This window comes from Harmonia axyridis, chromosome 6, assembly GCF_914767665.1.
Source record: "Harmonia axyridis chromosome 6, icHarAxyr1.1, whole genome shotgun sequence".
NCBI lineage: Eukaryota > Metazoa > Arthropoda > Insecta > Coleoptera > Coccinellidae > Harmonia > Harmonia axyridis.
Genome location: NC_059506.1, coordinates 35,192,011 through 35,219,851, shown reverse-complemented (window position 1 = coordinate 35,219,851; position 27,841 = coordinate 35,192,011). Strand labels below are relative to the sequence as shown.

General features: G+C 35.2%; 3 protein-coding genes across 4 annotated transcripts in view; 1 reads left to right on the top strand and 2 right to left on the bottom strand.

Annotated features, from left to right (window-relative positions):
* Nucleotides 1-13,289, bottom strand: part of LOC123681682 — a 125,771-nt gene extending 112,482 nt beyond the window's left edge. The window contains exons 1-2 of one of the 2 annotated variants that reach the window (XM_045619920.1): nt 13,106-13,289; nt 10,592-10,705 (exon numbers count right to left, since the gene is read on the bottom strand). In XM_045619920.1, coding sequence (XP_045475876.1) covers nt 10,592-10,705; nt 13,106-13,274 — 283 coding nt within the window. In that variant the 5' untranslated portion in view covers nt 13,275-13,289. Of the gene's footprint in view, nt 1-10,591; nt 10,706-11,462; nt 11,482-13,105 lie in introns of those variants that run through there. The other variant, XM_045619921.1, reaches the window with a different exon arrangement.
* A 2,227-nt stretch (nt 13,290-15,516) lies between these two features.
* On the top strand, nt 15,517-18,853 carry LOC123681685. The gene is made up of 2 exons (XM_045619925.1): nt 15,517-16,397; nt 17,830-18,853. Exons 1-2 carry the CDS (start codon nt 15,650-15,652, stop codon nt 18,138-18,140), a joined length of 1,059 nt encoding a protein of 352 aa, XP_045475881.1. The 5' UTR covers nt 15,517-15,649; the 3' UTR covers nt 18,141-18,853.
* A 256-nt stretch (nt 18,854-19,109) lies between these two features.
* On the bottom strand, nt 19,110-27,452 carry LOC123682316 (PAN2-PAN3 deadenylation complex catalytic subunit PAN2). Its single transcript, XM_045620878.1, has 16 exons — nt 27,293-27,452; nt 26,977-27,135; nt 26,747-26,916; nt 26,567-26,687; nt 26,197-26,393; nt 25,917-26,137; nt 24,472-24,745; nt 23,237-23,333; nt 22,653-22,892; nt 21,723-22,232; nt 21,487-21,666; nt 21,039-21,365; nt 20,640-20,981; nt 20,357-20,580; nt 19,968-20,299; nt 19,110-19,511 (listed from the first exon to the last, which is right to left on the bottom strand). The coding sequence occupies exons 1-16, from the start codon at nt 27,311-27,313 to the stop codon at nt 19,345-19,347; spliced, it is 3,582 nt and encodes a 1,193-aa protein (XP_045476834.1). The 5' UTR covers nt 27,314-27,452; the 3' UTR covers nt 19,110-19,344.
* Between the last annotated feature and the right edge of the window lie 389 nt (nt 27,453-27,841).

The following is a 27,841-nucleotide window of genomic DNA, read 5'->3' as shown; positions in this document are numbered from 1 at the left end:
GGGTGCCGTACGAGTTGAAGGCGAGATATGTTGAAAGGCGTTTGTTTTTTTGTGAACAGCTGCTCACAAGGCAAACCCTGAAGGAATTTCTGCATCGCATTGTGACTGGAGACGGAAAATGGGTTCATTACGATAATCCCAAGCGCAGAAAATCATGGGGATATCCCTGCCATGCTTCCACGTCGACGACCAAACCAAATATTCACGATTTCAAGGTCATACTCAGTATTCGGTGGGACCAGTTCGGCATAGTGTATTATGAGTTGTTAAAACCGACTAAAACAATCACAGGCTATCGTTATCGAAAGCAATTAATGCGTTTGAGCCGAGCATTGAAAGACAAACGCCCGCAATACAACGAGAGACATGATAAAGTGATTTCACAGCATGACAATGCTCGACTCCATGTTGAGAAAGTGGTCAAAACTTACTTTGAAACGTTGAAATGGAAAGTCCTACCCACCCGCCGTATTCTCCAGTCGTTGCTCCCTCGGACTATCACTTGTTTTGATCAAAGGTACACGGCCTGGCTGACCATCACTTCCGGTCTTATGAAGAAGTAAAAAATTGGATAGATTCGTGGATCGCTTCAAAAGATGACCAGTTTTTTCAACGCGGAATTCATTCGCTGACCGAAAGATAGTAGAATGTAGTGGCCAGCGATGGACAATACTTTGAATCATAAACGTACAATCAGTTTTTCACAATAAAGCCTCGAATTTCTGAAAAAAAAAAACGGCAGAAGCAAAGTTGTACGCCTATGTATCATAATGTATCATTTATTAGACTGATACTGTACCACTTGGTACTCTCAAGAACTACCAATCAACTCATATCATAAACTGCATACGGAATTAAATCACCACATCTCTCATTGTTGAAGTATTCTACCACCAGGCATCGCCTGTATTCCGTCGACTACATCACAATGAAATATGCAGCAGCAGTTATGATATATTTGCCACCGCGACGTAAATCTAATTTTTTTTCAAAAGCTTTATCTACGAACAGGAGAAGTTTATCAAGTTGATATCCGTTGAGAATCGGGCTTTAGATCGTTCGGCCTAAAGCCCGTTTTCCCATGCGCATAATATTTTCCGCGTTGAAAAAAACAAACGAAATGAGCCGAGAGAACTCGTTCTGCGCGCTATCCATGTGCTGTTGGTACTTCGGTACTTCTATTATAGCTGCTACTAATACATATTTAAGCAAAGATGAGTTATAGAGGTCTTAAGTTGGCGTGACCAAGGCACGGTGGCGGTATTATTGTTCGTGGCGGAGAAGAGGTACCACCGGTACCACCGACGGTACTATGTTGAACCAGCGAAAAGCGAAACGCTCAAAGGCACCGCCTACCTGTTCTTGATTTATTCGTCGCAGATGCTTCGCTCTACCCCCACCCCTGCTCAAGGTCCTATTGTTAGCAGTGGCAGTACCCATTGAAAATTGGCCGGATTATGAAAATGAATCGGTTCAGATGTTTCAGATTGGTTTTTGGCCGCGAGTGCTACGCTAGATTGGAGCTTGTAGTCTTGTACGAATTTAAAGGCTGTACTGAATCGGAGGATGTCAGATTTTTGTGGTACTATCGGGTACCTTTAGTAGCACGACTAATAGTTGATGTTAAAATACAGAGTTTTTTAAATTATAGTTACAAAGGAAAATGAGAGATTCTTTGGATGATTTTAAGAAAAAAACGCTTTGTTTTTGAGATACAGAGTGTTTATTGTAGTCCTATTTTCGTTGTGATGATTATACCAGTTTATAGAATCTTTATTAATCTTCGGTACAGATTGGGTAAATAATTACCAAAACTTATGATGAAATTATTCATCACAGTTTACTAACTGGATTTTTATAATAATTTTGATTTTCCTGTGTGTTACTAGAGAATTGTTTGAAATTTTTCACTCGAAATCTGTAGTAGATACGAAAAAGCTAAAAGAGATCAAAAAATGTAGTTCTGGACCAAAGTTTCTTTTTACATATTCAAAACTGCCAGTGGTCCACCAAAAACAGTTCTGGAAAAAAGAAGCGTGCACTGTTCCAGAAAAAATATCACCCTGTAAATTTGCATTCAAAATTGATATATCTTGATACGTCATGATGAAAGCTTCAAACTGAAATATCTATGACAAATTGGTCATGGTGCTATGAGTTATTTCGAAAACAAATTTGTTGAAAAATTTGTTTTTTCTTATAGCAACTTTTCTTCAGAAAACATTTAATTTGAATTTGACATAGATATTCCAATTTAAAGTTTTCATCATGTGATATGCTAGTTTTGAATGCAAATCTACAGGGTGAAATGTTTTTTGGAACAGTCCCCGCTTCTTTCCTCCAGAACTTTTTTTTTAGTAACAATTGGCAGTTTTGAATATGTAAAGAGAAACTTTGGTGCAGAACTACACTTTTTGATATCTTGTTGTTCTGTTGTATCTGCTACCGTTTCCGAGAAACAAATTTTGAACAATTCTCTAGTATTCCGCTGAAAATTCCTAATTATTACAAAGATCCAGTTAGTAAGCTGTGATGAATAAATTAATTATAAGTTTTTCTACTCATTTACCCAATATGTTGCGAAGATCAATATAGATTCGATAAACTGGTATAATCATTACAAAAAAGTGGGACTACAAGAAATACCCTGTAACTTTTCTCTTAAAATTATCCAAGAAATCTTTCATTTTCCTTTGAACCCCCTGTTTAGAAACACCCTGAATATAAACAGAGAATGAAAATATTTCTTTCTCCGTATTGTTAAAATCAGATTCAACATTGCTGAATACAAACTTATACCTGTCAAAATAAATACTTTGTTCATAACAGGACAGAAAAAAATAAACAACGATCATTTTATATTTTATATAATCGAAACTTCTACCCTGAATGTAAAGAGGGATCACCAGCAGTTGGTTTTTCGCGTATCAGTCAAACTTTGGTACCCATTCATTTAGTCTCTGGCGTAATCTAACCATGTTGGGGACATGTAAAAACTGCGTATACTTCCTCTATGTTAATAAGGTACTCTATGATAATTTCAGTATGACAACTAAGGTACAAGAAAAAATCATCTTTCTACATTAACCGTTCAACCAGTACAAATTACTGAAATTCTATGCAAGAATGTAACCCATCTACCAATAGTACCACCGGTACTCCCTGCACACCTCAGCAACAATCGACTCCTTAAAAAAAAACAAAAAAAACAACGTGCGTAACCGGATGACCTCACTCAGACTCTTCCATCAAGAAGCACCAACTGAAGAAGCTCCACAATTAGAATTTCATTTGGTCATGCCAGCGACTCTCGATCAAAAGGTTCTTTCAATGGCCAACGTTGCATTCAAATTCCATCTTATCCCGTGTGGCAATCACAACAGTTGGCCATCATAATAATCCATCGCAGTTGAAAGGAGCTCTTGCTGCCGCTAAGAGTCACAAGAGGTCACTGCGGCTACCTGTGCGCCCAAAGTGCCGAATCATTTCTGGTAATGAGTTCGACTCTGTTAGCATCCAGCGCCAAAGAAGCTGCCGTTAATGAAATTTCGATTTTTTCACCGTGTTTCGCCTTTGTCCGGTGCTCGTCAACACTCATATCTCACGTGGAGGGAGGTGAGATTGATTCTTCGTTTCGATTTCACGGTTTTTTTGTTGTTGTTCATTGATGGTTCTTGTTTATTTGTTGGCGTTGACTTTCGTATGAGTTTCTTTTCATTTGATACGAACCATAGAGTAATAAACATAGATAGAGGGAGCATACGCGATTTTTAGATGTCCCCAACATGGTTAGATTACGTTGTCGGATTGTGATATATTTTCGAATCCACAATTCTACTATATCGTTATGAATGTGTATTATATTGAATGAATTATAGTTATTTGAGTAATTCCCGATTTAATATGCAAATTTGAATATTTCGAATCCGATATTTTTCCTAATTGTCGAATTCAAAATAAGCAGAATATTTATTATTTTCTGTATCTACTTGGTGAAATCCAAGGTTTGGCAACTTTTGCTCTCCTAGTGTCATCCGTTGTTTCACGTTGTTTGGCGCGCTTGAAGTTTGTTTTCTGAACTCTGATATATTTCTGAGGTATTCATTTCAATATATTTTGAGTTAATATGAAACGTTGATTCACTATGGGACATAAGAAGTGCGTTCTTTGTGGAGAAACTCGCGAATTGATTGAAATATCGTATCACTGATATGTTTTCATTTCCGCGCGCTTCATGTCAAATTTGATAGTTCATGTTGGGGACAAAATTTGCTTACTGAAAATTTATATAATAGGTAAACTAAAAAGAGAAAATTATAATTTTTTCAAAAAATTCTGAGATTTCGACATTGAAAAATAATGAGTGTGAGGATTCGAATTAAAATAAACATTATCAAAAAATGAAAACGAAAATAGATGGAAAAGTTCCTCGAACTCTCGCGAGATGGCTACGTCCGCACATAACACCGATTTCGCATGCTTACCTCATATATATTCGGCGTAGCTAACGAGAGTCACATGTCTCAAACCACATCTCATTGTTTCTTGAATGGGGCTTTTGTTCCTACAACTGGGTGCATTGTAAAGGCCATACTGCCTCCTGTCTTCAGTCTTTTGTGGTGGCGGTGCCGAAAGGCCTTACGTATGCTAATCCGGCAATTATTTTTAGTTATGAAGTACCCATTCTTTGCCGGCTCTGAATATAATGCAACCAGGAAGGATTTTACAGTTAATGGTAGGTGCAAATGCAATATGGCGGCGTCTATAGCGATAGAGGTGCATAGAAGAAGATGGCGTCGGCGTTTTTGATGATGAAGCTTGAATGTTCTATGGATTGTACATCAATCGAAAGAACAATGCACATTTTACATCATCCTATTCGAAATCCGTATATACAGGGAGTTCTATAAGTTCTATGAAACTTTGACAAATGACAGCTACAGCAGAAGTTACAAAAATTTAAAATATTATTTCCTTGTTAAAATCAGAAATATGAACTTTAAACTTCGTTTCAATAATAAAAATTATTCGAACTATCCATCTTCGTCTTGAACTCAAACCTCATAGAACAACCTGTATATTATAAAATTTTGAAAATTCTCCTATACTATAAAAGCATAGACTTAACCGTAAAAAAATTATTTTTCATATTCTCCTAGCAGTACGTGTCCTTTATTTTATAATCAGGTGGTATCAAGTTCACGAGAGAAGAATTTTTTTAATTGATAAAGGGTTTTTCCATGGGAATTGGAAATTATATAATGATCACATCAGTATTCACAAATGAGCACTGATTTTGACAAGAGAATTTGACAATTTATAAACATTATTGAATCGTTTATAGTTCCGTGATCAAATGACATAACCTCCTGAACACAAATGACTTAAGAAATGTCAAAAATAACATACAGTGTTGCCATTATAACCATATTAATTTATATCATTCGTATTGGAAGACCCTTTTTAAGTGGGAGATTACTCGTTTTCTTGTTGTGACTATTGTTCTTTCTCAATAAAAATTTCGTATTAGTATAATTATAGTAAGGAAAACAGAATCCTAGCTATTGTTTTTATAAGAATCCTCCTCGAAGGCCCAACATCACAAAGGGACACACCCACCAATAACTCTTCCTGTTTCTGAGAAATCTTATAAATCCCAAATTATCTCCTTGACACCACTGTTTATGGTTTTTAGATAGGCCTTCCTAGATCGCGTTGCTCTCTGAGCCGACACAATGTCTTATTTCTAACATTTTCTGGTCCCTTCTTATCTCCGATCGTCCATTCTGACCGTACGTCAGAAATAAACATTTCAAAAATGATGCATCGAAGTCCCACGTTTGGAATAATTTTTTTCTTCTCTCTGAAGTTACATGCGTGGTTTTTCTTAACGAGGTTGGAATTGAAAACACGTTCGAAATGATCAGTGATGCCAATTAAAAGGGGATAACAAGATGGAATTTGGAGGTTAGAGTTGGAGATAATTCGGAATATTTGGAATATCCGAAAATATCCATGAGAGAACTGGTTGCTCTAGCATTTCGTCACAATATTATACGAAATTTGAATAAATTCCAGAAAAACATCAAATACTTTCAAATTTATGGAAGTGATGGAATTGAGATTTTGGGTTTTGATTCGAAATAACAAAATCATCAGAATTATGAAAAATTCAAGAAAAATATTTGGAAAGAAATACCTAATATTACCGTGATCACTGATTCGATATTGATGAAATTTTTTTTTGGTAGTGGAAGTCGAAATATATAATAGATCGTAGATGTCATACACAAAGCTTAGGATTTGTAAACATAACGACATCGAAATATTAGTCGATTTGTGTCTGCATCATGAAGTTATTCTCGATTAAGCATGTCAGCTTACGAGCCAATTTTTCTTCATTTGCGGGAGGTTTTAATTTTCTGCTTTAATATGGAGAATCTGCGGCTGTGGCTTATCGAATGCTCTCAAATACCTTTGGTGAGGCCGCTATTAGTGAAAGAACGTGCCGAAAGTTGTTTCAACGCTTCAAGAACTGTGATTTTGACATCGAAGACCAGCATGGCAGTGGAAGAGAGAAGGTTTAAGAAGATGCAGAATTGCAGGCATTACTTGATCAAGACTAGTGTCAAATGCAACAAGAATTCGCAGGATCATTGGGAATGACGCAACAAGCCGTTTCAAAACGCCTAAAAGTCATGGGAATGATTCAGAAACAAGGAAATTAGGTGCCGTACGAGTTGAGGCCGAGATATGTTGAACGGCGTTTGTTTGCTTGTGAAGAGCTTCTTGCAAAACAAAGACGGAAGGGATTTCTGCATCGTATTGTGAATGGAGACTAAAAATGGATTCATTACGATAATCCCAAGCGAAGAAAATCATGGGGATATCCCGGCCATGCTTCCACGTCGACAGTCAAACCAAATATTCACGGTTCCAAGGTCATGCTCAGCGTAGAGTATTGTGATTTGTTAAAACCGAGTGAAACAATCACAGGTCATCGTTATCGAACGCAATTAATGCGTTTGAGCCGAGCATTGAAAGACAAATGGCCGCAATACAATGATGAAAAGAAAGTTGTGGACAGCGATGTAAAATACTTTGAATCATAAAAACAGTTTTTTCAAACAAAATTTGGTTTTGATAGCTTCAATTAACTCCAACTGCAATGCTAGGAATTGATAAGAAATCATGACAATGTTCCTCTGGATTTTTGTTTATAATTTTAATTCATAGTTCGTATGATTGATAATTTCAAAATTCGTAATAAAAATAATTCCAATCCGAAATTTCATGGACATGGTCAACCGGGTATGCTGAATCAAAAAATCCAGAAATTGTGTTTAAGAGTATACTAAAAGTTTAGGCTATTCACAGGGAAGAAACAGGCTCGAAATAAATAGTTAGTAGCCTTAGGAATCATACATTTTCACAGGTTGCAAAACAGAACGATGAAAAATAACAATAGCCAATAACAGAAAATAACAATACAAAATAACGGAAAACCAAAACGAAAAATAACGGAAAATCACAACAAAAATAACTATAAATCACAACGAAAAATAACGGAAAATAACAACAAAAAATAACGGTTTCCCAAAAAACGTCGCGAACAACCAAACAAAAGCAAATTCGTGATTCTCCATACGTTTAGTCCTTCAAGACGTCCCGAAACTCTCGTCTGACGGCCTCCTTCACGCACCACGACGCCGAATAAATCACGATCCACCTGTTTCCTTTCTCCGAGCCGTTCATTATATTCATATCGGTACGTGTCAACCCTTCGGTAAGTCACCGGAAGTCGTAGCAGCCAACGTCCATTACTGATTTACGACGACGTTCGAGGGTCATAGTGGATGAGCAGCGGCGGGGAAGAAGAAGAAAAACCAGCACGCGACCTCGCCGGAAGTCGCTTCTTCTTACCGGAACCGTGCACTATGATCCCGCGCTCAGGTTAGATTATCATTGTTGTGTTATGAGTTGGCGTTGCGCCTCTTTTTGGTCGCTTGGTTTCTCTTGCTTCGTTAAGGTATGTTTATCATTATGGTTAATTGGACGGAGGAAGTGGATATGAGTGGTTTGACGAGGGTGTGAGGTTCAAGGGGTCACGGTTGGTTGAGTTGGTTGATTTTCTGTTGGTTTTTTATGATTTTATTCATTGTGACCGTTTCAGGCGCCTCTATTCGATCTATTTGAGGGGCGGTAGTTCGGCCAAATTTGCTGTTGTTGCCTGTTCATAATTCATCCTTGATTCTTTAAAAAAAACATAAGGATGCTCCGCTCCGCAGCATTTGTGAACATAACCTACAATAAAAATTGCCAAACCGCCTGTATAATAAATAACAAATGTCAGCACAACCAATATAAACAGAATTCCCTATAACCCTCATAGAAAGAGGGATAAAATCATTGAGTATTTCACAAAGACGAAGAACAATACTACCTCGGCTTTCGAATTATTTGGAAGCACAATTTTGCATTCGAAACTAGTTACTGTTATATGCCAAATGTTTTCAACGGAACACATGTTTGAAATCTAAATTAATTTTCGAAATTTTGCATGCCCAACCGTCCTTTGTATCTTGTGGTGTGCTAGGTAATCGAAAATCAGATATAGTAAGATATATCGGAAAAATTACTTGCTCCGGCTCTGATTTTACTATTATAAATACAGGGTGTTCCTACATTGGAGGAACAAACGAAATTGGCAGATGCCTTGGTTCATTTTAAGAAAAAAAGTCCTATCAACATAAGCCTGAAATCGCTTTGTTTTCGAGATACAGAGAGTGTTAAAGTTTGGTATTTTTTCTCATAGCACCTTCCCTTCACAAGATATTTAACTTAATTATGCTAACTTTGAATGTAAATCTACAGGGTGATATTTTTCTGGAGCAGTGCCTGTTTCTTTCCTGCAATTTTTTTTTGTGGACCACTGGTAGTTTAGAAAAATATAAAAAGAAACTTTGGTCTAGACACTAGAACAGACACAGTATTCTTCAGGAAAATCCAAATTATTATAAAGTTCCAGTTAGAAAGCTGTGATAAATAAATTAATTATAAGTTCTGGTACTTATTCTCCCAACCTGTAACGAAGATTAATGAAGACTCGATAAACTGGTATAATCATCACAAAAAAGTAGAACTACTAGAGAAACAGGGTGTTTCTCGAAAACAAAGCATTTGTGAGCTTATTTTTATGGGTCTTTTTTTTTCTCATTTCTATATGTACCTCCAATTTAGGAAAATCCTATATATGCTCCTTACTTCAAATCAGTGCTTTCCTTATTTTTTTCAATGCTTAGCTTTCGAGCATTTGTTCATTCATGCGCCAATTGCACCCTTCGAGAATACAGAACTGTATACAGGGTGTTCCACCATTGACGCGACGCGATATTATGGTTAAACACTGACATTTTCGATTTTTTTCGACACAGTATCATTAATCTACGTTAAAGCTCCATTCTAAAACTGTATGGTAATGCATAGGATATACCAAAAGTGTTTAAATGACAATAAGTATTTTTTTTTATGGAACATCCTATTTTTTATAGAATTTTCCGTTTCCATCTTTAATGGCATACCTTCCTCTTTACAAAGAAATAAGCATTCATTGATTCCCCTCTTGAAATACTAAGCTATTTTTAATATCAAAATGAAACCTCTTATTGGAAAGGCCTTTGTAAATTTCCTCAATTTTCAACAAAATGACATTTTCGCAACTTCTAAGTGTGATATTGGAAATGCAAAATCAATTAGAGTGAAAGAATCCAAGATTAAATGAAATATGGTTTACTGTAAGAAATCATTGTAATAAGAAATCTCTAAAAATAATCAAAATCTCTCATATATCAATATATTGGTTGCATTCTTACATGAATACATATTTGTACTGCAATTCTCTAAAAGCGCATCCACCATATGAAACAAATTCAGAGGTATTTTACCTTTGATTACATTTTGGATAATGCAGACCCGATAAACCTGATACTTGGTACAAAGTAAATAGATTCTTTGCAGTAGACATCTTAGCAAATGAAAATTTATAAAGTCTTGTCCATATGCACTCAAATAGCGTATAAAAGGTTCCGTGTTATTTTTTTCTAACTTCAACTCAGAAATAGTTTACGAAAAATCTTGAAAGATTTGCGATTTAGATATACCAGAAAATGTTGCTAGATTTTAAGAAATAACCATCATAAAAACCATGATAATAAAAATACAAAATGTCGAAAGTATTAAGACCAGAAATTTACAATATCTAGGGCAATAATAGATAAATATATGTAAAGTTCCCAAAAGGAAACCAGATCCATCGAAAAACCTGTCAAACTAAAAATACCAAGAACGTTTTATGCCCATGAATTCTACATTGACTTTGAAAAACGCCAAAGAATTACTCAAACTAACAAATGCCCAGCAAAACACTTTACGCAGTTTAAGTATTCGATTTTTCTGTCACCCTGTATATGTCCTCAAGTGTAACAACTTACTATCGGTTCTAGAGCAGTTGATTCCGTAGATATTCACGAATAAATCGTATTAATACCCTCAAGTTACAATTTTTTTTGCAAAAACTAAATCTACCACTTACTTTGTTCATTGGCCTTTCTTCCAACCAAGTCATCGATGATCCAAGACAAGGCTTTATTCCTTTTCACTGGCACATCACTCATAACTACTCCAAACACCAAAAACGCACACGACACTAGAAAAAAAACAGTGAAACTTCAACAAAACCACTCAAAAACGAGATAGATGATCAAAAGTTCAAAAAGTGATTCCCCAACGCCTCCTATATTGACATAATGTACGCATACTTTGAATTAAAATTAGAGACAGGTTAAAGTTTGTGTCATGACCTGGTCTGACCCGTTCGATCTAAAAATGTCCAGTCTAAAATAAGCCGACAGCTTATTGAAATAAATAAAGCATAAAGATTTCAATCTCATTTTCTCGAAATAGCGTCTATATAAGTTGTCTTTCGCAGCATCTGCAGAAAGATCTGATGGATTGGCTGATGATTGCCTCGATGCTCCGGAGATTTTGAAAGATATACAGGGTGTCAAGTAAATGTTCAGAAATTGGCATGGAAGTATCTCCTTCCAAAATTCAGGCACATAAAGTTGTTGCAGAACGCTTATGATGAGTTTCTAGTGTCAAAAAAAGACTATATTTGAACATCTGAACTTTGGGTTTGAAAATATATTGAGTATTGCATCCAGAAGGAGTAATTTATTGAACTTTGTAACTAAATTATTCTCTCTGGAAGTCATTCTGTCGAAAATTTTCTTGAAATCAAAAGGATCACTATTTTCCCTCAGAATTTTTTCGATTAGGCCTAGATGAAAAGATTTAGCCCTTTTAAATTCTCATAATTAGCTATGCCACCCCTGGAAACCTTAAGTTTAAGATTTTAACTTTGTAAATGAGCTACTATATTAAAAACATCATCACAAACTCACTTTTTCCATTCCATTAGGTGAATGAATATTGGCGATAAATATTAATTATTCTTCTTTTGATTTCATTTTCATTTTTGATAATAATAACTAATTCAGCTTGCAAACAACTATATTAGCTCTGATATTCATCGCCAATCGTTTATTATTGTTGTTAATTTCATTTCGAGAAAAGAAAGTCACATATTTTACTACGCATTTTCACATAAATGAATAAATGAAATTCATCTGTGAACGCCAATCTGGCCAACACAGAACACCACAGTAGAACACTGTAAAGACACACAGAATATCAAGTTAAACGTAAATATAATACTTCTCCTAAAGCAATAGGTACTTCTAAATAAGTGTTGGAATTTTCTTGAATGATGAGGCTACATAGTTCCCTTACCTATCATTTCAAATCAAATTCCTCTGTTTCAATTCTCAAATTTCAGACGAGAAAAAGTAACAAATATTCATTTCTGTGGCTTTTTCACCATTCAGCCAAAGAACACTATTTTTGGATTTCACAGATAATTTTCTCTCAAGAACAAACTACTCGGAAATGAAAGAAATATGAGGAAATGATCAAATATTCATTAATGAGAGTTGGGATCTTCAAATTTCTGAAATTTGTTTTAACGTAATGGTCATATGAGGAAACTGAAAGATATGGATGAAATTTTGTGTATAAGATTGAGCTTTTTTCGATTTCCTCCCAATGCTGCTTATAAATGTGCTGAAAAATGTTGATGAATATCTCATGATACAAAAAACTCTGCAAGAATCCCTCGAAAATTATTCCATCAATCAGGAACACAGAAATGTTCCTATACCAAAATCATAACGAAGATAAGTTATCGTCAATAATAAACCAAAATTTATTTATATTTATGCATTGCATATCTATATGTATGAAAAAGTAGTTCATTTATCTGATCTGGCAATATCGAATTTTATCTCATTTCGAATTTTTATATTTCCTTCAGTTCATAATATGTTTTATCGATGAAAAATGCTTCAATAGGTCATTGAACGATATCGATGTTTATTTGTTGCACTCAAATATTCTTAAGATATTCATTATTGGTTATAGTAGGATGTCACGAATTCATCGAGATAAAGCACAAAATGAAAAACTTTCAGGTATTTCTCAACTTGATCGTGTTTTTATTTTTTTAACTTGATGACTAGCATTCCAATATATCTGATATTTGACTTGGCTATATTTTACCAACAAATTTAGAGGTTGTCATAATTTGAACAATGAAATGAAATTCAGTGAGTTCTTTAAAGAATATCAATTGTATTTTGATAGTGTATCATAAGATTCAAACTAGTTCGTCTTTTATTCAAGAAAGCAAATTCCAAGTAAGGAATGATATTGAATTTTATAAAATAGTCCAATTTTAGAAAATTTTGCTGGAAACCATCATTTGATATTCGATTTTGTGGGACGAATTTTCAAATTTTCTCGTTAAAATCCCATGAAGGTTCAGCAAAATCTCATCCATTGTTTACCCAATAAAAATAACTTTTAGTTGACATCAAACCTGCTCATATAAATGGTTATAAAGATTGTTATGATCGCAGTTCGCCAAAATATCGAACGTAGTGTTAATTTTTACAATTAAAAGTGATTCAACAGAGAAAGAAATACTCACACCTATCATCAATGACCCCAAAAAAAAAGTCAAAAATAACGAACCACTCCAAACAATGAATGTTCAAACAACTTTCAAACGTTCGTATATGTTTTATCTGAACTCTGTTTGACACACTCAACCACAGGTAAGAACGGAACTTCTTATCAGAGGTCAGAGTGCTTATCATCGTTACCTTTGATAAGGAACGTGTCAGGCATCGAACAAAAAGGTTACGAAATCGCTAGCTGGATGTATTCAACCATTCCTATTTGGTGTTATTCGAATGACTCGAAATTATTAAAAAAATGATTTTAATAACTTGATGAGAAGTCAAATCAAATTAGACTTTCGTTTATTTTCATCATCGGTGATAAATGTTTGGCCATTTGGATTCAACACATTCCAAAATGTACCCAACAATGAATATATCAGTGGCGTGAATTTTTTTTTTTTTTTAACTGTTCCACTAACCTAAAGTCGGGTGCTTTTGAGCGCTGGTTCCCTTGGAGTGTCTCCATGAATGGCGCATGAACGAACAAGCAAAAAATAGCTTCTGACTTGTAATCGGCAGGTTTCCAATATTTTCATGTTTTTATTGAATTCCTACAATACCTCAGTGGCGTAGTTTTAGAGGGTATCGTGTCTTCAGTCGCCCCTGACCTCTACGCCAATGAGTATAGGGGCTATTTGGAAGCATTTCCTATTTTTCCCAACTTTTCCTCCCATAAAAGGTTTCTTTCTTAAAATCCACTAAGACATACCGTTTTCGAAAAAAATAATTTCAATAGACATCAATATTTAGTTCACAGTAATCATAAACTTCTTGTTCTATCTACTTTTTTGAAATGTTTCCTTCGAAACTACCGGTGTACTATAGGCCAATTGAAAAGTCCCCGGTCTACCATAGTAAAACACATTTTTTTGGCAAAATTCGATTTTATTATTCAACATATAGTTGCCTTCGAGGGCGATACAGTGATTATATTCATTGATTTGTGACACGGCGCATTGTCTTGATGAAACAGCAACTTTTTTTATTCAAATGGGGCCGTTTTTTAACGATTTCATCCTTTAAACGATAAAATAATGCTATATAATAATCGCTGTTGATGGTCTGGCATTTTTGTAGGTAATCAATGAATATTATACCTAGCGCATCCCAGAATACTGATGCCATAACCTTGCCAGCTGACTGTTGTATTTTTTCTCTCTTCGAATACGGTTCATCGTGTGCAGTCCACTCAGCTGACTGTCGATTGGACTCCGGATTGAAATGATTGAGCCATGTTTCATCCATTGTCACACATCGACGCAAAAATTCAGGTTCATTGCTCTCAAACACGTCTCAGAATCATTAACACGTTGTTGCTTTTGATCGATTGTGAGCTCGCGCGGCACCCATTTTGCACAGCTTTCTCATGTACCTACAAATATTCGAGGATGATATTATGTACACGTTCAGATGATATCTTCACAATGTCTGCTATCTCGATCAACTCCACTTTACGTTAATTCAAAATTATTTTGTGAACTTTTTTGATTTTTTCGTCGGTGACAGCCTCTTTTGGGCGTCCACTGCGTTCGCCGTCTTCGGTGCTCATTTCATCACGTTTAAACTTAGCATACCAATCAATGATGGTTGATTTTCCTGGTGCAGACCCCGGAAACTCTTCATCAAGCCAAGATTTTGCTTCAACTGTAGATCAGATGTGATCAGCTTAAAATTTTACACGCAGTTTGAAATTGTTATTTCATATAAACACTCACAATATCAACTCAGTCGGTTTTTTAGTCACCTAAATATTGGCAAATTTTTATTTCGATATTCTTATTAAATTTTCTATAGTTCGAAATAAAATTTGCAAAGATCTTGGGATTGTCATTCTACATCAAAATTTAAATTTTCATTTCGATCGAATTTGCAGTTTTGAACTTCATGTAGATAACAGTACACTTAGTTACATTTTGTATTAGACAAAAATTAGAACTTTCAGCAACATCCTATGTATAGTTTAAGAAGTGATGCCTTTTCTTATGATTATAGAAGGAAAGTATTTTTCATTATCCAAACAATTTTCATGTACAGATCAGTTCCTTTCACCTAAAATTCATCGAAGAACTTAAAAAAAAATTGCTGACGATCAAAGCAATGGTGAACGTACTTCCAGAAACCACCCTGTACCTTCGAAACCTTTTTTCATCAAAACATGCAATTCTAGCTTCGATTTCCCAACAACAACACTTCCATTCAGGGGAATTACATTGATAAAAATAAACGAAAATACCCAGATAAACAATCCAGATTAGATTAAACCCAAACCGACAACCTCCCTATATCCTGTAGGATAAAACAGGTCCTGAAAATCTCCACGCATGCCTTTCAAGCCCTATCGACGAAACAAACAATCGACGCTCTCTCCCCACAATTTTCCCACAACAACGAACTGGTCCACTCCACACTATCGATCCAATACAACAATCCCTATATTTCCTCAAAAACGACACACAACTACGTTAACCTATATACAAATAATGTAAAGTCTGAGTTATAAGTGCAACATAATGGAACAAGACGTTCCTGCTACCGAAAATAACATCCCTGCTGGAAATAACATTCCTGCTGGCAATGATTCTCCTGCTGGAAATAATATTCCTGCTGAGATAGTCACTCCTGCTGTGAACAACATTCCTGCAGCCCCGGATCTACCGATCAGATACGAACTGATCGTGGTGATTCTTAAAGTCCTGATTACGGTGATGTTTTTGTTCCCTCTGGCACACTACTCGCTCAAAGGCGCTGACAAGAAAGACGACACTCCTGCTGTTCCTGCTGTAAACCATTCGGAGACGATCAACGTCACTATGACCCTGCAGGAATCAACTGTGACGCCGAATAAGACCAAGACAGTGAAGATGAGGATCGTCCTGCCTCCAACATGCGCTCTACCACATATACAAACCAGCCTAGATGAGCTGTGCGAAGAGTACATCTTCAACACCTCCTGTTGCACGCCTGAAGACTTCGAGAACGAGGAGAAACACAAGATCCCGGTAAATCCTGCTAAAGAACGAAAACCAAGCGATCCTAGAGCCAACATTGTGGGTTTCATGACAGCAGGATTCCTGGTGGTGTCTCTGGTAGCCACTTTTCTGGACTTATACAAGGCCAAGAAGCAAGCACCGACCAAATCCAAGGCACCCTTGATCAGGAAATGCTCGTTGGCCGACCTGACGATAATGAAGCATCAGAGGAAAGAAATCAATAGGAGGGATTCGATCTTAGAGGGCCATGATGAAGGCAGACAACCTGGTAGGATGATGTCAAGGCCAACTTTTCGTTTAGAATAAGGTAGCGCGACTGGTGGTAGTCGGTAAGAGTAACTATTGCCAGTTTGTTTTTTCTAGAACACCTGTATTTAGGCTCACCGTAGGCTCTTTTCACTGATCTTTTTAGGGGTTGGAGGTAGAACAGTAGATCACACGTGGGTTCAACTAGCAGAAGGTGTTAACTAGGGGTGGGTTTTTCACCCGGAAGCTGAAAGATTTTCTAGAATTATCTCCAACAAGACTAGCAAATTTTACACCGAAGTTTATTTACACTTCTATCAACATGTGAAAAAAAAATTTCCAAAATATCAATACAACAGGATTTTAAAAAGTAACCATAAATTAAAAATATTATATTCATTATCACTATAGCAACACATGTTATTGATTTGATGATCAGATATGTGTTGTCAAATTTCTGAGAAATTATTTTGTTTAATTTAATTCTTTAACTTTTTACCTTCAAAATTCATGAATCGTGTTTTCATATAAAACATATTTTCTGCTCTCATTTCAAGAATTTATTATTGGAATAATGAACCAATACACCAATAAAGACTAATATCGAAAAATATCGTAGAAATTTGGACTTGGTGAAGATTGTTTGTCGATTTATATAATTTTGATGCCTAACTTCTTCTATTTTTAAGAAAATTTGAGTTATTTCAATGTTGTCTTTATATTACGTGTTAAAGGAGGTTTTTCCGGAATTTTCAAAATCAGGGTTCGAATATTTCATGTAATATTTGAGGAAAAAATTGAAATCATATGCTTTGTTGATTATAAACTTTTACAGAGCATGTTTTCCTTGTTCCACCCAATAAATTTCAAATAACAATCACAATTTCAAGGTCATTGTTAGAATTCACTGAAAAACAATTCATTAGAGGATTTTTTTTAATTGTGAAAGAAGTTTAGAAAACATAGTTCCTAAAAAACTTTAGGTATATAATTTGATAATTTATTTTTTACTTATATTATTAGACCTTCAATTAGACAAATACTCTCTGGTAACGACGACTAGTAAAATGTTTATAAATAAAAAGCTATTGTTTTATCTGAACAATTGAATATGGTGTACCCAAATGCAACTTTTAGTGGATACATTTTTGTTTGTCCCAGGTCAGTTTCCATCAATACAATCAGGTGTTAGTTGAATGCACCTATATTCGTTGTAAAATCCCTCAAACTTATTTTTTAGATCACCATAATATGATTTATTTACTACGCACAATATTTTTATAGCATTTAGAAAGTTTTCCATTGGCAGCATGAATGTTTATAGTTAATCTTCATCCAAAACGATAGTGCGTTAATCTGCAGTTCATAATTGCATCAAAACCTAGGGGAAAATAGACCTAAATGCTACCAACCTTTAACCCCAAATATTCTAAGCCCACCCAACATCATTTCAGCCAATCACAAGAAAGCACCACCCCTCCAAAGGAGCAGCTCAACCCCGGCCGAACCAATCAGCGAATTCCTACCCTACAACTTCAGCAGGAGCGTTGACAGCAGGAGAGGCTCCATTCTGGACTCGTCAGGTGACCCAGTTACAGCCAGGCTGAGTTTCGATAGCAGAAGAGGCTCTATTTTGGACAGAAAAAGCTCTCTCATTGATGGGAAATTCGCAGATAGGTTCGATGCTTGCGGGAGAAGGATCTCAGTAGATATTACAAGTTCTCCTGAAAGGAAACACCATACTCGACTTGTGCACAGGCATTGAGCCCTCACAATTTGAAAACTATCCGCACTTATTGTCAAATTTGCTGTGAAACCCCTCATATCAGATCGAAACAATCAAAACCTCCTCTAAGGTGTCCTTTGGAAATTTACCAGACTGCTATTCGAATTATATTCTATCCTTAATTAAATGAACTCTTCACTAAAAACTTTCACTAAGTGGCCAAGAGAGCAGGCTTTGTTGGTGGTAGAAATTATTGCTTAAACTAACTTCCTTGTCGGAATGGTGCTAAATTTCATATGACCAACATGACCCTCCTGGTCAAGATATACCTAGTGAATATATTTTGCTACAACCCCTCCTTAAACTTTACAATCTATCTATCTAAGTTAATTTAAGGCCTAATTTTCATCAATTCTAACAAATTTAAGACAATATTTCATCCTATACTCTCGTGTTTAAGATTTCGAAGGACCTTTTCTTAAATGTGAACTTTACAAATTGCTTATCACAACCCCTTCAAGCCTTGATGTTTGGTGATAATGTACTTGGAGACTGACTTTAGGAACGTATTGTAGATCTGTAACCGAGATGTATGAGATCCCTTTTTAAATTTTTTTTTTGAGTGTAAAAGGTCAATTACTGGGCACAAGTTCGAGAATTTTTTACTCTACTTTTCAATGTCCATTTATTGTTACTATACTGTTGTTTCATTTCGATATGTAGAAGAGTTTGTATAAATGTTTTACTCAACAGGGGTTGTTTTAGTCTTTTTTCCAAGAAATTTACTGAAGAATGACACTTCTTTGATGGCCCTATAGACCAGTCATGTTGTTTATTGGTTTCCTAATTTTCCACTAGGGGGCATCCATAGAACTGTCATTTTCCAACAGTCTTATTGGTCTAAAAAGTGACAGGTTTGTAAGGTTATACACCTACGACATAAGTAAAACATTTTCTTCTATTTATCCTGAAAGAGTGGGAGCAGGAGCTGGAAATGAAATCCCTGACTAATATTAAAACATATATTATTGAAAATATCAAAAAATAATTTACTTTAAAATTACCCACGATGAGAATTACACTGTTTTTGATTAGATTTGGACGAAACTTTGTTGGAATGACTCCTCTGACATTTTCAATAAATGCAAAAATACGTTTTCGCGCTATGTAAATTATAAATTACTTCATCAATTGATCGACTAAAATAATTCCGTAAATAATAGACAAATAAAAATGGAAACATTTAATCTGGGGGTACCCTCCAGTTTAATATTTTTCCCGCTTCATACAATTCTGCTAATGCCTCTCCCACCTTGTTCTGTGCCTCTAGTTGTTTATATTTTTTGTACAATTGTAGGGCTGTTCGGGCATCCTCCACCGAATCATGGGTTTCAGACTGTATTTTCAACCCTAAAAAAAAATATATATTATAACATTCTCACCAAAGTAATTTATTGGAGGTTAAAATTCACACTGAAAGCAAAAAAAATCAGGTAAGAGTAGGAACCAAGGAAAAGAAAAAGAAGAGCACAAACTTCACCTGTCATATAGATTGCATTAGATTGGTTGTACAAACTACCTACCTACTAGGCGCTGTTGCCACTTGGTGCAGCCGTAAAGAAGCAATTTAACGATTTTTTTAAACCGAATTAAAATGGTTTCTGCAGGTAATCATTAATTAAATTTGCAGTAATACCCATAATTAAGGAGAATCGAGAGTTTTTAGAGATAGCATGCTTTTTGTCGAATGAATGTATGTAATTGTTATCAAAAGTCTAATCTTACGAGGATGGTATAGGACAATATTGTCAAGTTTATCGGTTAGGTCAGGTAAGGTCCAGTCTATTTTGTTTATCGGTTACCTACCCAAAAAATGCCATGCCAGGAATCTCAAAGACACCATCCTATGATGAGGAAGATGAAATAGAAATACTGTATCCACAACTTGTTCGGGCGGCACCACCAAATTGATAACCCTGAAATCGTTCTTCAATCCATGGCCAACGAAAATTACTCCAGTATCCTGCAGATACCTCAATTTCATATAAGTCGATTTGAGTGTCGTTAAATGCTTCGAGCTGAAATTGGCATCGAGATCACCCGGTTTGATTCCAGAAAACTTGGTCAAATAATCCACCACTTGTTCTTGCGTTGAAATATAGTCATCAATAAAAGGTGTACCTTCCAGAACGCCTTGTCTTCAAGAAAAAGAAAACTTTAGTACCCGGTTATGTTTGACAGTTCTTCAGACATACCCTCTGATACAAGTGATTCTCGCAACTGACATTTGAGACGGTTTGACAGTTGACAGTTTACCGTCACTTCTCAGTTCCGACTCCTCTTGATTCAACGTTACAAATTCAGCATCCATCGCTACCAGATCACCAGGTTTCAAGGCTTCGCTGTCATTCAATGGTGTGAAGGTAATTCCAGCAGTACCACCGTTTCTAGCAAGGCAAACATCTTCAGTAAATACTTCCTGAAGAGAAAACACGTTATAATATTCAATAAACTTCGAACTTATTATTTTTTGCTCACCCTTGTTAGTGTCGGATGAATCTCTGTCGTAGCTGTTAAAACACCCGGTGTAGAGTAGAACAAGACGCAAGGGGTCTTCCAGTCGAGACTGAACCAAACAACCTCTTGTGCTGGTACCGGGCAGATGCTAAAATCGTTGAAGAGGTACCACTTGTTTTCAGATACTTCCGTTCCTTTAGGAACATATCGATGTGGCACTTTGATCAATGCTACCAGGTTATGTTTATCGTTGCTACCGTTGGTACCACTGTCTTTTACGTAACACACGACTGCTGACAGTTCATAGCTTGTTGACAGTTCGTTTCCCTGATCCGAATTGTTTTCTTTGCTGGTCGTAGTTTTCTGAAATTAATCGAAAGTACTTAGATAGTAGAGGTTAGGTTAGGTTGAATTACTTACACCTTCTTCTTCCTTTACAACGCTGAGTATGTCGTTTTTGAGATTCATATGTATTCCTAGCGGTAACCAGTTGTTGCTACAGTAGGGATTGTTCGATGGTATCGGTGGTGGGGCGTTATCAAAACTGTGCCTAAACCTACAACCTAACCTAGAACAGCTATCTCCATATCTGCAAGGTTTGGTGCTCATTCCTGGATTAGGGGTTGACGATCTTATAGTATCCGGTATGTTAGCCTTAGCCACTACTTTGTCCATTTGATTTTGCCAGAACTGTTTGTGCGATGGGTTGTGAAGACCGGTATTGATAGCTAGCAGCTTGGGCAAGGACTAGAAAGTGTAAAGTGAGAAACAGAACTTTTATATTCAAGTAGTGACACACTGATCGAAAGGATTTTTATACTAAGCGTTTAACACATGTTTGGACAACGAAGTTGTCTAAAAAAATTACCTGTAAGATTCTCTTTTGCGTAGTTGGTGTGAACTTCCCACAAACATCGCACCAGGCGGGAGTAGTTTGCTGTGGACACAACGACCTCTTCAGAATATCACAGAAACTCCATTCATCTTTATCAGGTTCACTCGTAGGATAATTGAGATTACACGCCAAAAACATCGACTCCTTTTTCACCTGAACCAGAACAATATTGAGGTTATGGACAATTTGCAATTGAAATTTGGACTTACAGTATTGGAGCACTTCAAACATTTATTAATCTGCAATTGCTTTGTACCAAAAAGATGACTGATATCTGATTCTTCTTCCCGTTTCTCTTCCTCTATCTTTATCTCGCTAATTCCACCATTGGACCTCTTCCTTTCATTCGAGATCTTCGGAAAGTCTGTTTCTCTATAGACAAAAGGCTTTCTTGCAATCTTCCTCTCTTCTTTCTTTTTCTTGTTTTCGATAAGTTCGACATGCATCTGGTGCAGCATGAACCGGTTCCAACTCTGTATGAGGGCACCGAGGTCTACTTTGCTCTTCGCTTCGGCATGCAGATCGCTGAGGATCAAGCTGAGGGCCGAAGCTTCCGGTACTGTTCGGAAGGCTCTCAAGAAATTCCCAGGTTGGCAAGGAGCAGTATTGGATAGAGACAACATATGGAAAAGGAAACCAAGCTCGCAGGACAAACAGAATTCTTTGTCGCACAGATGGGACATCAGTGCTGCTCTAAGAGGCTCTGAGAAATATAGTACCTAAAAAAGTAATAAGTTATTTGTGAACAACGTATAAGATGAAAAAGACTAAGAGTTTATTCTTAGAGCAGCAAGAAGCCTAAAATGCACAGGGATTTCTGATATGTTTCTACCTAAAGTAAGCTTTTGATATGTCACTTCTAACCTAGAAATATCAGTTCTTTGAATTGGTGTGCCATACTTCATATATTTCCTTTTGAATAAAGTATAAAAACGATATCAGATAGTTCCAAAAGTATAGATATCTTGAATACCAAGTATCGAGAATCAATAATAATATGGATTACAAAACAGACAGAAGCAAATTTCACTTTTAGGTTAGGTTCAGCCAAGAATTTCCCGTTTCGTACAGATAGTTTAGAATCGATCAAAATCGAATGTTATGTCGATAAATCGAAAAGCAGTGAATCTTTTATTTACCTGCAACATCCCATTACAATATGCATTTGGCAAGGTCGACTCCAACCCAGAGAACACAGTCTTATTATATTGATCGAACTGAAAATCATCACTTCCTAACTTGTTATATTTCACATCTAATTTCCTGTAACGTTTCGGTATCGCAACAAAATTGGAGTTGTCATCTGAAACCTTAGCTTTATTTTCCGGAGAGTGTTTGTAATTCATCGGGTAACCATTCCTTCCAAGATTATAGATAACCTCAAAATAAAACTTGAATTAATTGTATATTTCTACAGTTGAGAGAGAGATACGATAAGTTCACTATGTCGTTTCTTCTAAGAAGAAGGCCAAACTACTGAAACATGCATTAGTAGATAGAAGAACCAATCAAGGGAAGGAAAAATGAAAAGTTCCTTGAAAGTTTCCAAAAATAATTTATTTCCTAAAATTAGTATCACAACACGGGAGTTTCCCAAAAAAAATCACTTTTCCATAATTAGAAAAAAAAACCTAAATACTATTCGAATCAGTCAACAACTAAAAAGAATTCTAATTAATACTAATCAAGTGAAATGAACTACGGGTAACTTATCAGGTCTCACTTGGTTTCTCCTGACTGTCCTCGGATTGGGTGCGTATCCAATCGGTCCCTGCATTTTCATAGTACGCAGAACTTCTGGATCTATTCCTGGGGCCCTCCTGCAATGATATTGTATTCTTTCAGGCATACAATTCAGATACAATTCAAACAACTCGTTCAACTTTTTTCAACTTCTGGACTCTTCAAAATTGAGAAATTATATCAGCCAAAAGTGACATTTGATGAGACTGTTCAGAAAATTTCAAATTTTGACAAATAAATCTCCTACCAATGGAAAAATTTGAGTTTTCATTTTTATTCATATTCAGAAATTCGTTTCTCATAAACTTGCTAAAACATTTCAACAAACAAGAATAATTCACTAAGTAATCAGATTTCAAACAAAAACTTGAATTTAAATGTAGGATTAAATTAGAATGCAATCTGTTAAGACCTTCCTTTTATGTCTTACGATTAAAATAGCAATAAAATCATTCACATCAATTGGTCCTTCGTAGTGGATCAGAAAAGACTTCTACATTCTTACGTAAAAGCAGAAGTAATCTCACCCTTGTATACGGTATCTTTTTATAAATGTGCGACGCATATTTCAATAACAATGTTGATATCATCAAAAACTGTAGGTTGCTAACTGAGAACTAAATTAAAAACAATTCAAATGGTTAGGTTTAACCCCCACCAGTAATTTTAATCTACCCTACTGTTGGCTACAATTTTTAGCTGTCTATTACTTGCAATCTGAACATTTGGTTTTGTAAATACCTGAGTTTAATTTTTCAGGAATTTAGGGGATACTATTACCTAAATCTTGTTTTGTTTTAGTTGCTGTTCTGAAAGCTTTAAAACTATTGTCTGCCTTGGATATTCTTGCTAGTGTTATGTTATTCGGTAAGTGTGTTTTTATCCATATCTACAAGTTTATCAACTAACTGTTTTCTACAGTCTTTTGTGGGTCCAATTTTGAAAATTCCATGTTTTTTTTTAGTTAAAATCATTATATTACATTATGCAATTATTTCATACCGACAAACTTGCAAAAACAATTTAATAAACAGGTCTAGTTTACCGATTATTCTGTTTTTAAACAAAAATTTGAATGGAAATCTAGAATTGAAATAAAACTGCAGAAATCATCATACCATATCAAATATCGTCCATCGAGTCGGATAACAAAGCATATTCATATTTAGACACAATTGAACTTTATATTCTGTAGAAACTTCAAACTGAGCTCACCTATAAACCTTTCTAGTTAACTGTTCCGGCCAGTTAGAAGAAAGGTTGACATGAGGTCCGACAACTGCCATCGGAACCGATGCCAAAGGAACACTGTAATCGTCAATGTCGAATGAAGGAATCTGAAGGACATGGTCAGCGTGTTCTGTGATATTCGAATACGAGTTGAATATCGGGTCAGCACATGTAGAAAACAACTGAATTTGCCCCATGTTGTCTCCGAAAGCCATCGCTTGGCTCGATGCTGATATGTCAAATGTTGTACACATTCCACCTGAATGAAAATAATGTCAGATAACATTCCAAACAGTATATCTATACCATACACGGTAAGGATGTTTTACAAAAAAGAAAGATTAGAATAAACAAGGCATTAAAAAATGTGAAAATATCAAAGCCTCACCATTAGAGATAATCCAAATTCACTATTAGAATATTCAAAATAAAAATATCGTTTCTCACAAAAAGTACCAATACGAAAATAAGGTTGAATATATGATAATATAAAATCAGAGAAAATTTCGTCAAATTACACCAAAATTCTGAATCCACCCCTGAACAAGAAAATGCATTGAACACAGTTGAAGCAATGTTGCCGCGCTTTTTTTTTTGTACTTGCTTCCTAAAGAGGAAGAGAATATTCCAACCGAGTTTTTTCGATGACTGCTACAGAATCAATGATTCTAAATTGAAATTTGATTGAACAATAAAACTACGTTACAAATGCATTTTGTCTGTATTTCATTATATCAATTAAAATGAAACGATTTTTCTGAAATACCCCTACTAACATAGAGAATAAAACACTATCTGAGATCCGAATTTATTGTCATATGCATTCATTAATATCATTTTATCTAACTGTTCCTCAATGCATATTAAAGTATTCATTATTATTTTTCTTTGTGATCTTATGCTAATTCAATCTGGCAACGTTCATCCAAATAAATAATCTAATTCATAGAACTTCTATGTTCATAATGATTAAGTTCTGTGATGCAAACATCAAAAGGACAGGAGTGCATTTAGCCCATTGTGAAATCATTAAATGCTTCTAACTTTTTATCTGAGCTATAAATCAGGAAAAATGATTAATTAAAAAAGTATTTCACTTGATTGGAGGAATCTACAACTGTAATACTCAACCAGATCTATGTTGTTTCTGATAATATGGCTGATTTTTTTATTTCACACTATAATTTCAAAGAAAATCTCAATATTTAAATTGAAGCAGTAATTTTTTAGAATTCTTTCAATATGTATTGTTCTCTAAGACTATTCGTTTTTGGATTCTTTAATCATATTATCTTGTCTATTTGAGAGGGTATAAGAAAGTTGTAGAATAATTAAATATTATTAAATTATATCCTTTGCAGTTTATGCAACTAAATAACAAAAATATAGAAAAAAAATACAATCTATCATTATCAAAATACCGAACTCACCTGGTGGATCGATTTGGTGTAAACAGATCCTCGGCTCTGCTAATGCAATAGTATCACATATTTGTATCTGTCCAATCCTGGAAACTACAGCTAACCTCGAAGAGACCGAGGGTAAAAATTTCAGGTAAATAGGATCAGTGACTACGGCAATAGGAGATACAGCCCTCATCATTCTCAGATCAAAAACTTTCAGAAATCTATCCACTGACAAATTACCATGCCTAAAACAACAATTGATATTAAAACTTCATATAATCAGGTTCGAAATCGTCATAAATACCTGTTACTGAAACCACAGGTAACCAAGAGATTACCTTGGACGTCAAAATCGCTCAAACTACCAGTGTGCGTCTCTAGTTTATGTTCAACGTTCAGAGTGATTGGATCTCTGAGATCTATTCTTCCCAATGGAGATCCACATAGAATAAATCTCGAATGGGGCCTTATCATTGCACATCCTGTATCTCCTACATCCACCTATCAAAAAGATTGAGATGCTAAATCAACCCTAAGGGATCTAAAGTTTTTTTAGATATGAAAACAAAAAAGGACAAATTAAATATGTATTTAAACCTGTATGTATCTATGCTAAAAATATATAAAATTAACAATTATCTGATAATGAAATCTTAGTACTCTAAAATACTCACTGCTGTCAATTCTCTAGAATATTCTATATTATAATCAATGAGTTTAGTTTGATGTCCACCCATGAGTATTCTTGATGGTGAAACTTGCAACATACACTGCATATCATTCAAATTTGGACCCCTAACACCAATTCATGATCAATTGAGTGAGCCTTTACACCAAAAACATAAGAAACTTACGTATGAGTTAGTAGTGGTATACCTCTTCTCATTTGAAATCTCAAGGAGCTAGCAGTTAATGCCAATATACCGTTATCCAGAGTTATAATTTGACGGACTTCTTGTGTTGGATGTACTTGGAAAGAAGTGTACTTTTGCATAGCTCCTGTATAATATGATGTTACATGACCCTATAAAATTGTGAAGGATTAGAAGTGAAAACAGAGGTATTACCAAAAAAATCCTCGTACCCCTTCATTACCCATCCATATGAGCTCCTCACTTTTATCGAATGCAATAGAACACACGCCAAATCTTTCAGCCCCATCTGCTAATATACAATGAGTTTGTATAAACTCGGAATCTATACCGACCAAATGAGCAGCATCTGGTGAAGCAACCATGGCTAACTGAAACCAAATATTTATTTAGAGATTTATTTTTGATCCTTGACCCGTCAATCTCTTCACTTCAGAGTATGAAATCAAAAGCTAATAATTTATAATTCCTAAGAAGTAGAATTTCATATTTGTGAGTATCATATAATTGATGGGCAAATGATATTACCCCTGTCTCGTCGAAATACATTTTGTTTTGTTTTTCGTAGTCCTATTTAGTTCATATTCGGGTCACTGCACTACAACTCCTAATTCGAAAAGTTCTGATAACTTGAGACTTGTATTGTTTTTGGTTAGCTGTCACTACTTAATTGTAAAGTTGTCAAAAGTATTCCAAACTGAGTTCTTTTTCTTTTTTATATTTATAATAATTTTCTTTGCTCCTTGCTTTTCTTTCGTTTATCTCAACTTTTTTAACTACTTTCTCTTTGTTCAGAAATATCTGACTAAATAATGGATTATTATTAGTTTCAGGTTTCAGCTCAGGAATTTATCACTCTTTCCATACAGTTCTGTACCTTCTAGACTATTTAAAAACATCTTATTGGAAAATTTAATAAGATATATTATATATTCTTATGATTTCTGAGAAAAGCTCTGGATGGGAGGTGAACGGTTTTATCGATTTAAGTTTAATATATTTTTAATTAAATTAAGGTAGGTTTTTATATTCATATTTAGTGTATTTTATTCTATGCATCTTTGTTGTTGCCAACAA